This window comes from Lynx canadensis, chromosome B3 (assembly GCF_007474595.2).
Source record: "Lynx canadensis isolate LIC74 chromosome B3, mLynCan4.pri.v2, whole genome shotgun sequence".
NCBI lineage: Eukaryota > Metazoa > Chordata > Mammalia > Carnivora > Felidae > Lynx > Lynx canadensis.
The window spans coordinates 114,520,948-114,534,954 of NC_044308.2; the positions used below are offsets into that span (position 1 = coordinate 114,520,948).

At 55.6% G+C, this 14,007-nt stretch overlaps 1 protein-coding gene across 8 annotated transcripts in view; it reads right to left on the reverse strand.

Annotated features, from left to right (window-relative positions):
* Positions 1-451: 451 nt before the first annotated feature.
* Positions 452-14,007, reverse strand: part of ACTN1 (actinin alpha 1) — a 96,759-nt gene continuing 83,203 nt past the window's right edge. For 3 of the 8 annotated variants that reach the window (XM_030319400.1, XM_030319394.1, XM_030319402.1), the window contains exons 11-22: positions 13,318-13,465; positions 9,915-10,065; positions 9,327-9,435; positions 8,706-8,846; positions 7,724-7,906; positions 7,287-7,421; positions 5,957-6,136; positions 5,062-5,208; positions 4,075-4,155; positions 3,570-3,635; positions 2,209-2,367; positions 452-816 (exon numbers count right to left, since the gene is read on the reverse strand). In XM_030319400.1, the coding sequence (XP_030175260.1) occupies positions 658-816; positions 2,209-2,367; positions 3,570-3,635; positions 4,075-4,155; positions 5,062-5,208; positions 5,957-6,136; positions 7,287-7,421; positions 7,724-7,906; positions 8,706-8,846; positions 9,327-9,435; positions 9,915-10,065; positions 13,318-13,465 (1,659 nt within the window). In that variant the 3' untranslated portion in view covers positions 452-657. The remainder of the gene's footprint in view (positions 817-2,208; positions 2,368-3,569; positions 3,636-4,074; positions 4,156-5,061; positions 5,209-5,956; positions 6,137-7,286; positions 7,422-7,723; positions 7,907-8,705; positions 8,847-9,326; positions 9,436-9,914; positions 10,066-13,317; positions 13,466-14,007) is intronic. The other 5 variants (XM_030319401.1, XM_030319396.1, XM_030319399.1 and 2 more) reach the window with 3 other exon arrangements.

Below are 14,007 nucleotides of genomic sequence, written 5' to 3' on the forward strand. Positions count from 1 at the left end.
CTTCTGGACTTAAAAACGAGAAGACAAGCCACATAAATTCTCTTCCTTAGAAAACAGCCATTTCAAAAGATTTTCTTTAATATCATAAAATATTTTCATGGACAAGTGAGCTAGCAAACACACATGCACCAATGTGCCTTTTGACAAGATCCCCCCACCCCCACCCCCACTCCCACATCAAGGTGGACATGAGATTGGCAAAATGAATACAGCAGATGATACAGAGAGGGAAAAAAAAATCGATAAAAAGTATGGAATATAACATTGTGCTTGGTTATTTTCCTACGTCACAACAAAACAAAACATTTCGGTGCAAACAGTTAATTTTTCCTCTTTTCCATTGAAGTCTGGTGGAGAAAAAAATACTTTTTCTATAATAAAATATGTGGTTTTTTGGTGTTTTTTTTTTGTTTTTTGTTTTTACTTTTTTTAATGTAACTTTTTTTTTTTCTTTTTTTTGCAGAAAATAATTTTGTAAACTGTCACTTTGCGGGCAGGGCGGCTCGACGCCACGTGGGTCCCGGCTCGCCCGGTTCGAGGGTTCGAGGCTGCGCGAGGAGACCAAACCCGGGCTGGGGTGGCGGGGGGGGGAGCAGCGGGGGCGCAGGGCGGGGGCGCACAGCGGGCAGGGCGAGGGCGCTGGCCGGGGCCGGCGGGTTAGAGGTCGCTCTCGCCGTACAGCGCCGTGGAGAAGGACATGTAGTCCAGAGCACCGGGCACGGCGTCGGGGCCGGTGTAGGGGGCCATCCGGGCGATGCAGTACTCCGCCTGATCCGGCGGCAGCTCTCGGCGCAGCTCGTCCACGGTGATGTAGTTCTGCAGAGAGAGCGGGCGGGGCGGCCGGGACCCTCACTCAGGGCGGCAGGAAGTGCCCCGCCCTCCCGCTTCTGGATACGCAGGCATGTGTGTGCACACATATCCACGTGTACACCAAGTATACACGTGTGTTTATTATGCATACACAGGCATACATATACACCACGAAATACACAGGCATTTAAAATCTCCTGTTTGCCATTTCAACACCGACTTTGGCCCGCTTCCAAGCTAATTCCAAGTGGGAACTGCACCTGTAATTTCATGTACCACTCTAGTCTGCAGGAACCATGGGCAGGATCAACACCAGCAGGTACTCTGGTGGAAGACAGGGGACCCCACACCCACTCAAGGTGGGCTCTGTGGAGGTCGTGTCATTTCAGCAAATACAGTGAGCATCCAAGTTTGACACCCGGCTGCTGTCTCCTCCACCGCGTTGGCAGGTCTTGGGCCTGCCCCCGCCCCCACCCGGCCTGGCTCCCGGACCAGGTTATCTGCTTGCCCATGACAGGCCTCCTTGGAAGCTGCTTCTCTTGGGAGCTTCATGCTCCAGAAGGGCTCACTCACAGGATCTGACCCACAAGGTGGGCCCCTAGCCCCATGCCCTACTCCTTGCCAGAGTCCCCTAGGAACCAGTTTCAAGGACGGTGGGGTTGATCAGATCCCTCCAGAAGTCAGGAGACCAGGCCCCAGAGTCACTTCAACAAGGTGGTTTCTGAAGGTCATTCCAGCTCTAGGTATGACTCTGATAAGGTGTCCCTGAACTTAAATCAGACCTTTAGGAACCTCTATAGGTTCAGTCTTTTTTCCCTTATGGATTGAGGCATTTCCAAAATCATAAATCCCTATTGGCTTTCGTTTTTTATAACTGAATCTTTCCCGTCTGAAAGGAAAGGATGGCATTAAGGATTAAAGGAAATCTGGCCTCTAGAATCCCTGCTTTGCTAGTTTCCCCTGGTGCTCCCACTTTTCCACTGCCAGGCAGGGAACTTGGGAAATTTGGAAACCAAAACGGATTGCTGCTTGGGGTAGACAAATGCGAGACATGCTTCCCTCCTGCTCCCCTCCAACCTTCCACACCTATGCCCAGAGTGATGTAAGGGTGACATCACCCTTACATCACTCAGAACCATACCCCCCCGACCCCCACTCTACCCACCTCTGCCACTCATCACTCCATCCCAAGTGTGAAGGAGTCCCACGTCCTGGCAGGAGACCCCTTTAAGCTAATATGTGTCCTAACACCTTAGCAGATGCCCAGGCATTACAGAAATGGGTAGAAGTGGACAGCACTGGGAGGCCCCAGTGGGAGGAAGAGGCTATGGGGTGCAAGTGGCCTCCCCTCCAGATCAGAGTGGCCCCTGCACGGTGCCCACGCCATAGCAGACCCACCTTGTCCCCAGCCAGGATCTTGAAGGAGGCCATGACTTGGTCTGCTGTGTCCGTGTCGGCCGTCTCCCGAGACATAAAGTCGATGAAGGCCTGGAACGTCACTACCCCCAGGCGGTTGGGGTCCACAATGCTCATGATGCGGGCAAATTCTGCCTCTCCCTGGAGAGAAGAGCCAACCCCAGGCCTGTCAGCCTCTCTGCCACAGCCCGCTGGGAATCTCTCCTATGGTCCTGAAGCCCCAGGAGGCTCAGAGTAGCCTGAGGCTGTCAGAGGTGGGGCACAGCGGCCCTCTGACCTAACCTGGGCTGTCCTGAGGGCATGACAGGGACACAACATCTAGGAGTGGAGACCCGGTTCAGGCTTCCCGCCCCCCTGCAGGTTCCCGGGGGAGCAAATGCTGATAATGCCGGTCACAGCTGTAATCACAACCACTGCACACCAGGCGCTACTCTAACCACCACACACGTTTCATCTCACTTAACCCTCACCACGACCATAGGACACGGGCATTTATTATTTCCATCAGGCTTCCACATGAGAAACCCGAGGCCCGGACGGGCTTGGAGACTTGCTCAAGGTCACACGACCAGTAAGTAGTAGAGTTGGGACTTGAACTTGGATGGTCTGCCTCCACAGCCTGTGCTCTCCCCTCCACCCCGTACTTTGTGTGTCAGACGTACTTTGTGTGCCCAGCATTCAGGGAAGTTCCTTCATTTAACCCTTACGACAGGCCTGCAGGGTTCCCCTGGTCCCCAAGCTGGAGCTGGGATTTACTCCTGGGCTCCCCACATAGACACGCCTGCGACCTTGCTCTGCCCTGGGCAGCCCACAAGCTCTGCGCTCTGCATCATGGCTCAGGAGCTGCCCGGCCGCCCAGGTAGGCCCCTGCTCTGCTCAGAAGGCCTGTGTGGGAGCAGACCACTGAGAAAGTTGTGAAGGCCAAGGGGCGGCAGGCGTGGCTGGAGCCCCCACCAGGGCAGAGACAGAAATCTCTTGCTTCACGAAAAGACGAAGCAGAGCCAACTCGGGGCCAGGAAGGCCAAACTACCAGTCCTTCCTGCTGGCCTTGGGGTCAGCCCCGCCATCTGCCATGGGAGTGAAAAAGCCCATCTCCACAGTAAGTACCAAAAGACAACGCCAGCACCGAGACAGAGGGGAGAAGGCCAGGCCTCGGGGACACGCACAGGCCACGAGGCCGGGCCCAGACTTCAGGGCGCCATCTTCCCCACCGACCAGAATCTTGAGGGCCCTCTGAGGAGAGCAGCCCCTAGCCTGGGGCCTCCAGCCTGCCCTGGCCAGGACTTGGCTTCTCTGGCCAACTGGCTGGCCCTCGCCAGAACAGAGGGTGGGGTTTACATTACCATGTTGTAACCCATGGAGATAAGGCAGGCGCGGAAATCATCCGTGTCCATCATGCCTGTCTTCTTCTGTGGGGCAGTAGCGAGGGTCAGAGGCAGGAGGAGGAAGAGCCGGCCCGGGGCCAGGAAGACAGGGAACAGATGGCCAGAGGGAAGGTCAAGGTATACGGTTGGGAGGTTTGGAGGGGAAAAGGAACACAGGAAGAGACACATCCACAGGGAGGAGAAAGAATAGGGAGGTACAAAAGTTGGTCCACAGGATGGAGGGCAACGAGGAGAGAGGAAGGTGGGCCCCGAGCAGGTTCCCACGAAAGACAACCAAGGGCAGAGGTCAGAGGTAGGAGCCCGACGCAGGCCAGGCCGGGACAGCAGGAGAAGACGAGCCCCGAGGCCCACAGGAAAGGGAAGACAGGGAGATCCAGACAGAGAGAGAAAAGAAAAAGGAGAAACGCGTTATTTCTCGCCCCGGATGCCACCCCTGAGCGTGCTCCATGCAGGAGGCGAGTACCTGGGGGTCGTTGCCAATATCATAACCCAAGCTGATGAGGCAGGCTTTGAACTCCTCGGGACCCAGCGTGCCGGAGTGATCCTGGGGCCGCCGTGCGCCAGGCAGCGAGCCATGCGGTGCCAGGGAGGTGGAGGCCGTGAGGGGAGGGGGGTGGGCCATGCCCCGGGTGGAGGGTGGTGTGTGTGGGGAGACACAGGGACAAAGGCATGCGGACGGAGAGGGTGGAGGGTGGAAGGGGCAGGGGAGGAGGGGAAATAAAAGTGCACACGGTTAGACACACGGACCAGGTCCAGAGGGTGCCCTCTCCCTGGCGCACACAGCCCTGCTCTGGGAAGCAGGCCAGAGGGGAGCACGGTGAGCCGTGGGGGTGCCCAGCCCACCCCAGCCCCAATGCCCAGACCCGGCTTTCTAAGAGGGCCTCACCCACCTCACCCAGGAGGCTGGAGGACAGGGAAGCAGGCAGAGGTGGTGGGCAGCACCTGGCCCCATGCTTCCACCCCTCTGGCCGCCCCGGAGCCCCAGGGCACTGGGAGGGGCAGCCCACACAGAACCCAGCCTGTCCCTGAGCTAGGATGAGAACCCATGACCTAACATCACTGACACCCCCATAGCGTCTCCTGAAGGCTGTGGGGTGGGGATGGGGGGTGCGGTGGGGAGGAAGCCTCTGCTCCTCTGTCCTGAGGCAGAGGCAAGTGATAGTACCCACAGCCAGGGGACATCAGGCCTGCCCTTAAGGCCACGGTAGCCTTGCTCCCAAGGGCTGACCCCTCATGGCAGAAGAGCAAGCGTCATGGGCCAAACAGCCTGTCTCTACCCACTACATCAACTCTTGCTTCAGAAAAGCAGGGAAATTCACAGGACACCAGGACAGGTTGACAGCACTTCCTGCCCAGGAACTGGCCCGGCATGGCCGCCCATCCCCTGGGCAGTGCCCTCCAGGGCCCTGGGGCAAGGGTTGGGGGCTGCTCTAAGTGCAGGGGCTCTCACCCGGTCAAAGTGGTTGAAGGAAGCTCGGAACTCGTTCATCTGCTCCTGGCTGATGCCTTTGGCATCTCGGGTCAGGATCTGATTCTCCACCTCATTGATGGTCCTGGCGATGGTGGTGAGGAGCTGCTCCCAGCCCACACGGATGTGCTAGGGGTGCATGAGGGGCCTGTCATCAAAGGGCCCCCCCCCCCAGGCCCGGACCCAGGCCGCTCATGGCTACTCCCTTCCCCCAACTGTCAAAATGGCCCAAGCAATCAAATCCAGCCTTCTGTCCAGATTTACAGCATCACCAGGACAAGGACAACACACTCTCTAGGACAGAGAACCCAGATGATGAGCAGGGAAGTTCAGGCAGGGCGGTGGCCTCTGCCTGGGACAGCAGAGACCAGAACTGACAGCGTGGGTCAGGTCAGAAAGGAGGGCAGGTTTGGTAGAGGGAAGGATTAAAGAACAAAGCCTGGGTAATTCCCCGTATATCCTGCTCTGTGACCTCACGTACGTGCCTTCATGGCCCGAACAATTCATCGCCTGGAAAGCAGGTGCCTAAGCCAGTGTTTGGAGACCACCCGCATCTGAATCACCAGGGTGCTTGTTAAAAATTTTGATTCCTCAACCCCACCCCAGACCTCGTGAATCAAATTCTGGAGATGGAGCCTGAAAGTCTGCAAACTCAACAAGCTCCCTGGAAAATCAGAAGGCCCTGAGGACTGAAGACCCCGAGCTCTAGGAGTGAGAAGCAGTGTGTATCCCCTCACTCCAAAGAGTCTGTCCTCCTAGTATGACCAGCTAGCTTCCTTGGAAGATGAGTAACTGTCCCTTGCCCCAGTCCAGGGGGCAGGGAGCAGAATGGGATCCGGGGCTCCCTTCCTGGAGGAGCAGAGTCGGTGCCACCCACCTCCATGGTGTAGTTAGTGTGCTTGTTGTCGAAGATGAGAGCCTCCTGGATGAGCTGGTGGTCGCCCTCCAGCTGGTCGATCTTGGGCTTGTAGTTGACGATGCTCTTCTCATACTGCCGCAGGTGGCTGAGCTGGTCCTCCAGGGTCCCGTGCATCTCAATGGAGATCCGCCCAATCTCCTGCTCACCCAGAAGGAAGCCCTGGTCAGACTACCCCGCTCTGCGCCCCTAGGGTAAGGACTGGGGTGCCTAGGTCATCAGTCAGCCCCTCAGATGATTCCTCAGTTCCTACTCCAGCACGAGGGAACCCGTCAGTGGTAATTAGTAAGCCGAGAGCAAGACACATTCAGCAGGGATGCACTTTGGCATGGAAATAGCATCATAAAGGGGTATGAAAAACACTGTCATCATCAGATGAAATACTTCCTGTCTCTCAAGTAGCTCTCAACCTCAGAAAGGGGCTGCAAGGTCAGTTGCTAACCTAAATGCTCATTCCTCTGCTTGCCATTCAAACTCCCCGCCCAAGCCTGTTCCCAACTGTCACCCATCTCAGGGACTCTCTCTGTGCCCAGGGAGCCAGATTCTTCACAGCCTCAGAGCACCGGACTTACCTCCTCAGTGGCTATGCCTGCCTTGGCCTGCCTCAATCCCACCTGCCCCATGGGCCAGGCCTAATCCCCCTTCCTGTCTGTCCTTCATCCATGTAAACAAACATTTGTAAAAGCCCTTTCTGTGCGCTCAATTCGACCCAGCAAATATTTCCTGAGCACCTACTATGCACAATGTGCTAAGCAGATAGGGCTGGGGTACAGGAGAGACACAAACATGACCTCGAGATGGTCTTTGCCCTCAAGGAGCTCGGAGGGACACCATGCTCTAACCCTAGCAGGGCCCCCTTCCCTGATCTACAGAACCCCAATATCTGGCCCAACGATTCAATAAAAAGTTCTATGCCTGCCTGAGCCTCGGTTCTCTCTCTGGAAAGATCCTGCTCTTTGCTCAAGAGGAAGGGAGGCCTGGTTAGCCAAATAAGCCGAAGTAAGCTAGTCAGTTCCCCAGGCACTCATCCCTCCGTGGGACTTTCTCAGGTGGCTCTTCAGTGGCATCCATGTGCAGGTCTTCGCTCCTGAACCAGACATTGGGACCAACCCACCGGCCTTCCCTGACAGGCTCCACACCCTCTGTAGGGCAGCAGACCAATCTTGAACCTATTTAGGAATGCATTCCTCCACGAGTCTCGCCAAGGAGGAGACAGGGCAAGCCTGACTGGCTGGGATGGTGCTGGGAAGGGGTGGAAACCCCTATCCCTGCCTCCCATGATGGGACTTACCTCCATCTTGGTCTGAATCCAGGGCCCGATGACATTGGCCTGGGCTGCGAACTGCTTGCGTAGCCTCTCATTGTGCTGCTGGCGGGCATGCTCCTCCGTCAGGGCCTGGTCCCTCCGTGGCACCAACTGCCGCACCTGGGGTGGGAACAATCACAGAACCTTGGGAATGGACCAGCCACCTGCCCCATTCTTCAGATCAGGGAATGGAGGAGCCATGAAGGGAAGGGGCCAGTCAGTAAATAGAACAAGAGTGAACATGTTGACCTGTTCCAGAAATTCAGCCATTCATTAACTTGGCAGATGAACGCTTGCCATGTAATGATGAAATAAATAAATAAATAGAATCAATGAAAATCAACAACAAAAAAGGTAAAATCCCTGCCCTCATAAAACTTGCAATGGCTCGGCCACAATGTCCCACCAGCCCTTGGACTCACGTGGTCCCACTTGCTATTGATCTCCTGAGGAGTGATGGTTGTGTAGGGGTTGGTGCCCGCCATGTTGACGTGGTAGGTCTGGACAATCTTGGACACCTCGTTGTGGATACCCAGGATGGCCAGGCGTTCCTTGTCGGCATCAGGGAGGGTGGCCTTGAACTGCTCATGGGCTGTGGTCAGTCCCTGGATACAAGAGAAACACAGTGACTGGTGCCTCGTGTGGGCAAGATGAACTACGGGAGCCCCACAGGTCCCAGGGTAGAGGTGGGTGGGAAGGCCACTGAAGGCATGGCCCCACACCAGCGGGGAGACCTGGTGCATCAACCAAGGATGCTCATGGCTGAGAACCAGGAGAGCAGGGCTGGCCACGGGGAGGTGAAGGCAGAGCCATTAAAGCAACCGCTTCATGCCTGTGGCTGGTAAAGTCAGGGGCGACCACCCTAGAGTGCGCACCGCCCCGCAGTCAGGTCGGGGACAAGTCTGCTCCCCAGGTGACCTCCCCCAACCCAGGCTCTCCCTCTGCAAAATCTTTTAAACCTAATACACCACAGCTGTATAAAAGAATGGGGAAGTGGTTTATTACAATGCAATGAGCTCCAAAATATTTAAAGATAAAGGGTTCAGAATACAGTACCCAACAAAAGCTACTTTTTGTGTTAAAAAGGGGTATGGGGAAGAACGTGTTAATAAATAAATCTATTTGCCTGCATGTGCAGAGACTGCGGGGCTGGGGGACAAAGGTAGGAGGGAGAATTTATCGTATATTCTTTTTACCTTTTCGGTTTTACACGACCTGCATAAATTACCTAGTCAAAATAAATAAAATGCAATTTTTCCAAACCTATCAACTCCTTGCTCGCTATCTCCATTCCCCCATCCTCTCCCTAGAGAGCAGTCATGCAGGAGTAAGGTTTGCAGAGTGAGGCTTCCACGGGTGTCTGGTGGGGGTGCAGCTTCCAGGGGTGAGGGGTCCGCAGCGCACCTGGATCTCCTCGATGGTGTGCACGATGAAGGTGTCCTGCAGATCCTCCATGGCCCCCTCCATCCAGTTGTTGAAGGGTGCAGCCCGCTTGGCATACTCCAGGTACAGCTGGTCAATGGTCTCCAGCAGTTTCTCTGTCCGCTAGGAATGGCAGTTGAGGGGAGGGGGTGGATAGAAGGGTTGCAGCAGAGTCAGATCCAGAATCGCCACTCCCTGCTCCCCCCACCCCTGAACGCCCAAGGTCCTCCCGGCCAGCCACAAGGGGTCCAAGTCTGGAAGCACCAGACTAAGTCAGACCGAAAGAATAGACTTTCTCTGGGACACTGCTTCTTAATGTGGGGTCTACGGACCATCCCACATTGGAATCACCCGGCCTGGCCCCCGGTCTGGTTTGTAAATAGGAAAATTCTCCAAGGGCTGGGGTTGGGCTGTGAAGTGCACTGAACAATGAGGGGGAGGTATGGTCAGGGCCACAAAGGAGGCGTCTCCATTAAGGCAAAGCCCAATCCAGCGCCAGGGTGAACCTTCAACAGGCCACGGCAGGTCCAGGCAGCGCAGTGGAACCTTCTGGCCCAAAGCAAAGAGGCACACAGAGCTGCCATCTCCCTCAGGGGCCCTCACCTCCAGAGCTTCCCTCCGCTTCTGGGTTAGGGCTCCCAGATTGTCCCACTGGTCACAGATCTTTTGGCACCGGGCGTTGACACTGGGTGAGTCGTAATAGTCCAGCTCACTGGAAGGGAAGAGACAGGAAGAGTCAGGTGACCCAGGTTACCTCCACGGCCTGCTCTCTTCTCCCTGGGGCTATGGGTGCGCTCCCTTCACCAAGACCTTCCACGTGCCCTCCCACCCCCAACTCCGTGGCTTTCAGAGGACCACTGGGAGATGAATGAAGGCCCGTTCTAAGGCCCCCCCTGCACCTGAGCTGGAGGCGATACAGTCTTGCCCCCAATGTCCAATGGCAGGGAGCCACTGAGGCCCAGCGAGAGCTCAGAGTGCACATGGTCATCCTCTGGTCCTGCACTACTTACAGGGAAGACCAGAGACCCTCCACGGGAAGGGTCACAGGCTCCTTCTCCACCTGGGGGATACTCAGAATCCTCTGTATTGACGCCCTTCCCACTGGGGCACCGGCTGTACCCAGCCCCCTCACTTTTCACGGCCACGCCCCACTTCCCCCAGCAGCCCCAGCCCTCCCTGGGCCTCGCATACTTGAGTTCCTGCGCGATGGCGGCAATTTGCTCCACGCGGTCCTGGTGGGCGGCGAGATCACTCTCAAAGGCCTCATGCTTCTTGAGCAGGGCCTTGATCTCCGAGAGAGTGGCGGTCTCGTAATCCTTCTGCCGTAGCATAGCCTCTTTGCCTGGGTTCAAAGAGAGGGACACAAGGCTAAGCGGAAGCCAGGGCCCCCCATCTTCTTGGCCCCAACCGTCCACCCCTTGGGACCCCAGGAGCCCCGTTCCCGGGAGTACATCCCCAGAAGATGTCCACCAGATAGCTATCGATCATCTGCAGTTCGAGAAAGCAGATGTGCAACTGAACATCCCCTACGGGGCCAGGTAAGGGAAGTTACTACCTTCCATGGAACATGGTACATGTTCCATGGCCATGAGGAGCAGTTACATACAAAGGCTGTGCAGGGCTATGCCCTATGGTATAACCAGGAAAAAACGAGCCAGGCACCTCAGGGGCACCCCATCTTTAGAGTTTCTCCAGCTATTGTTGCTAGCCCCCAGCAGCCCTGCAAGGGACCCCTCCCCTGAATTAGTCTCAGTTTCTCAGCATGTCTAGTGCCCTCTGCAAATAATCCACCACTGGCCAGAATATTCCCTGTCAGGGACACTGCCCTCTCTTTAGGAGTGGGGCAGGGCTTGCATTTCTTGGATCCCTCTTTTCCAGGAGGAGATGGGATGAGAAATGAACCTCTTGGGGCTGTCACTACATGACGTCCACCAGCTGTCTCGGGAAACACCCGGTACCAGACTGGGGCTGCCCTGGTCTTGCCCACACGCCCACCTTCCACGTCTGTGTCCACCAGGGATGTTCTGCCCTGCTCAGCAAACGAAAGCTGGGCCGTGAGGTCGGAGACTGTGTGCCTCATGTGGCCCTCCTTCCCTTCCCTCTACTTCTCTTTCCTTTGTTTTTTGTTTTTTTTTTTTAAGATTTTATTTTTAAGTCATCTCTGCACCCAATGTGGGGCTCAAATTCAAGATCGTGAGATCAAGAGTCGCACGCTCCCCTGACTGAGCTAGCCAGGCACCCCTCCGCTTTCTTTTTCTTTAAGTCCAAATAATAATATGACAAGTTTAGGGGAAAAAATTACAGATGAGCCTACCTATCTACCCCTTTTCAGTCTTTCCTTATACGGAGGCTGTGGTAAGACCATAGGGTATATGTAAATTCTGTTTCCTGCTTTTCAAACATTCAGCAGCACACCATCAGAGTCTCTGCCTTGGCGCCAGCTTTCCCACGTGCCCCCTCCGGTGGCCAGCGTTCCATCACGTGGCCGAACCACCAGTGGTGTAACCACCTGCCGCCCTACCATGTGGCATTCAGGGCCCTCGGCTTGTGCTACTATAGAGGGTCTCATGGCAACCATCCGCAGACGTGTGATTTCCCCACATTTAGGATTAATTCTTTAGACAGTCTCAAGAATTCCTAGGTCAGCAGGCAAGAACACCGTTAGGTGGGGATGTGTGTCACCGGACTGCTTTGCCCAGGGGCTGCGCCCGCATCTGCCGCCAGCGTGCCGGCGCTTCTCATGTCCTTGCCGGCGGCTGGCCAGCTGATGGGGTCCCTGCTCTGTACCTTTCTGTGAGCGGTTCCTTGGCCCTGGAGAGGACACGATAGAAGCGCATGGGTGAACTGGTACAGTTTCTAGTACTCTGCACCATCCGTACCTACATAAAGAACTTCGTGCATGTGGGGGGCGGGGGGCGGGGGGACAGCGACCTCACATCCTAGCGTTCTTATAACACAGAGCAAAACCCAACCTCCTCAGGCTGAGTCAAGCACACTCCCGTCTCCTACCAAGCCGGGCGGCCCCTGAGTGGCCACAGCGTACGGCTGTCCCTAATCGTCTCCAGCCTGAGATCGGAGGAGCCCAATGGAGCCCAATGGGGGAGTCTGGGGACATTGTGCCCCAGCAGCCAATAGGGTCTGCCACAGGGGCTCCAGCCGAAGTGGCTGCAGAACCCTAGGAGGCGGGCGGCGTGGATTCTTCTCCAGCCCTGGCCCAGGTTCTGAGGAAAAGACGATTCCAGGTGTGATTCTCTCTCTTTGGAGTTAACTTCGGCCGTCAACAAGCAGACACCAGACATGGCCCCAAATGCCTCTGAGTTGGAGTAATGGAAACACACTTGTGCTAACAGGGAAAAGGCTCTAGGTCACTATAATTGGGGGCCAGAAGGCAGTGGAGGAAGAATATCCAGGGCTACCATTTACTGAGTACATTCTACGTGCCATGCACTAATCTAAGCATAAAAGGTACTTGTGATACTTATGCCTACAACGATCCTACGAGGTGGTATGCTGAGTTGAACAGTGTCCCCCAAAACTCATGTCAACCCAGAACCTCAGAATCTGGGCTTCTTTGAAAATAAAGTCTCAGGGCACCTGGGTGGCTCAGTCGGGTTAAGCGTCTGACTCTGAATTTCGGCTCAGGTCATGACCTCACTGTTTGTGAGTTTGAGCCCCACATCGGGCTCTGTGCTGAGAGTGCAGAGCCTGCCTGGGATTCTCTCTCTTCCTCTCTCTGTCCCTTCCCACCCCCCTCAAAAATAAATAAATAAGCATTAAAAAAAAAAAAAAGGAAAAAGAAAACAGGGTCTTTGTAGATGCAATTAGTTAAGATGAGGTCATATGAGATTAGGGAGGCGACTAAATCCAATGACTGGTGTCTTTATTAGCAAAGGAAAGAGAAATTCCGTCACTGAGACGTAGAAGCAGCCATGTGGGGACGGAGGCAGGGACTGAACTAAGTCAGTGACACCAAGGATGGCCAGCAACCCCAGACGCCAGGAAGCAGCACAGATGGCCTCCGGCTCAGAGCCTCCAGAAGGCATCAATTCTGCCGACGCTTCCCCTTAGAACCCCTCCTGACCTGTGAGAGAACACGTTTCTGTTAAGCCAGCCAGTGTGTGGTCATTTGTTCTGGTGGCCCTAGGAAGCTAACACAGGAGAGGACACACGATCATCTGCATGTTACAGAAGTTGCTGGTCCAAATGTACTCTGCTTCTAGGTGGTACAGTCCGGATTCAAACCCCAACCTAACGGACTCAGGGAAGAAGAAATCATCACGGTGACAAGAACCATCAACAAATTACACATACACAGCATCGTACCATGCCAGGAACTCTTCTCGATGCTTCAGATGTAGTAATCCATCAAATTCTCATAAACCTATGAAGTTGATACTCTGATTATCCCCATTTTACAGACGAGGAAACTGAGGCAACCAAAGGGCTGATGAACTTGTCTAACATCAAGCAACCAGTAAGACACAAAGCAAAACAAACCAAAAAGCAGGAGAGAAAGGAGTCGTGGCCTGGCAATTCAGTCAGCGGAGCACGAGGGTCAAACCCTCCAGGAGGCAGGAGGTCAGGCTGGCCTTACCGTCCGTCCAGGCCTCGTGGATGGAGGCTTTCTGCCGGAATTTCTCTGCCAGGTGGTCGAGCCGCTCCAGCCTCCGGATCTCGTTCAGCAGCCACTCCTCATAGCCCTTCTCTGCCTGCTCTAGGCAGCCCCAGGCATTGTTGATGTCCTGTAGGGATGAGAGGCATGGGGTCAGCCCCACCTGGCCCCCAAGACCCGCAGAGCTGCCCCAAGCCTTCTGGAAGAAGCCCCTTTCCCATCTCAGTTGTACCCACCCAGCCCTCTACTGGTGTTAACCTGGGCTTCTGGACACCAGGCCTCCCGGGCAGGGAGTGAGGCCCAAGTCCACGTGGGCCACCCAGCTACTGGGCTGTGGGCGTGCAGCTCTGTGAAGAGCCCAAGGCCCTCTGTGACCCAGGATTCTGGCCAATCACAGAGGCTGGAGGGCCAGCCAGTGGAAAAGAACAATAACTGAATGAAGCAAGCAGGCATGGGAACCTCACGGCCTCCCCACATTTCTGGATCTGTTCATGGGCTCTGGGCAGTAGCCTGGAGCCTGCAGGGACCCTGGCCTGGGCGAGCTGGCCACGCACCTGAGGACAGTGGCGGCTGCTGAGTACAACCCACAGCCCTTCAGGCAGGGAGCCACCTACCGGGTCGTCTCTACAATTAGCACAAGCGTGCCCGCTGGGCCCATGTGGGCTGAAGCCA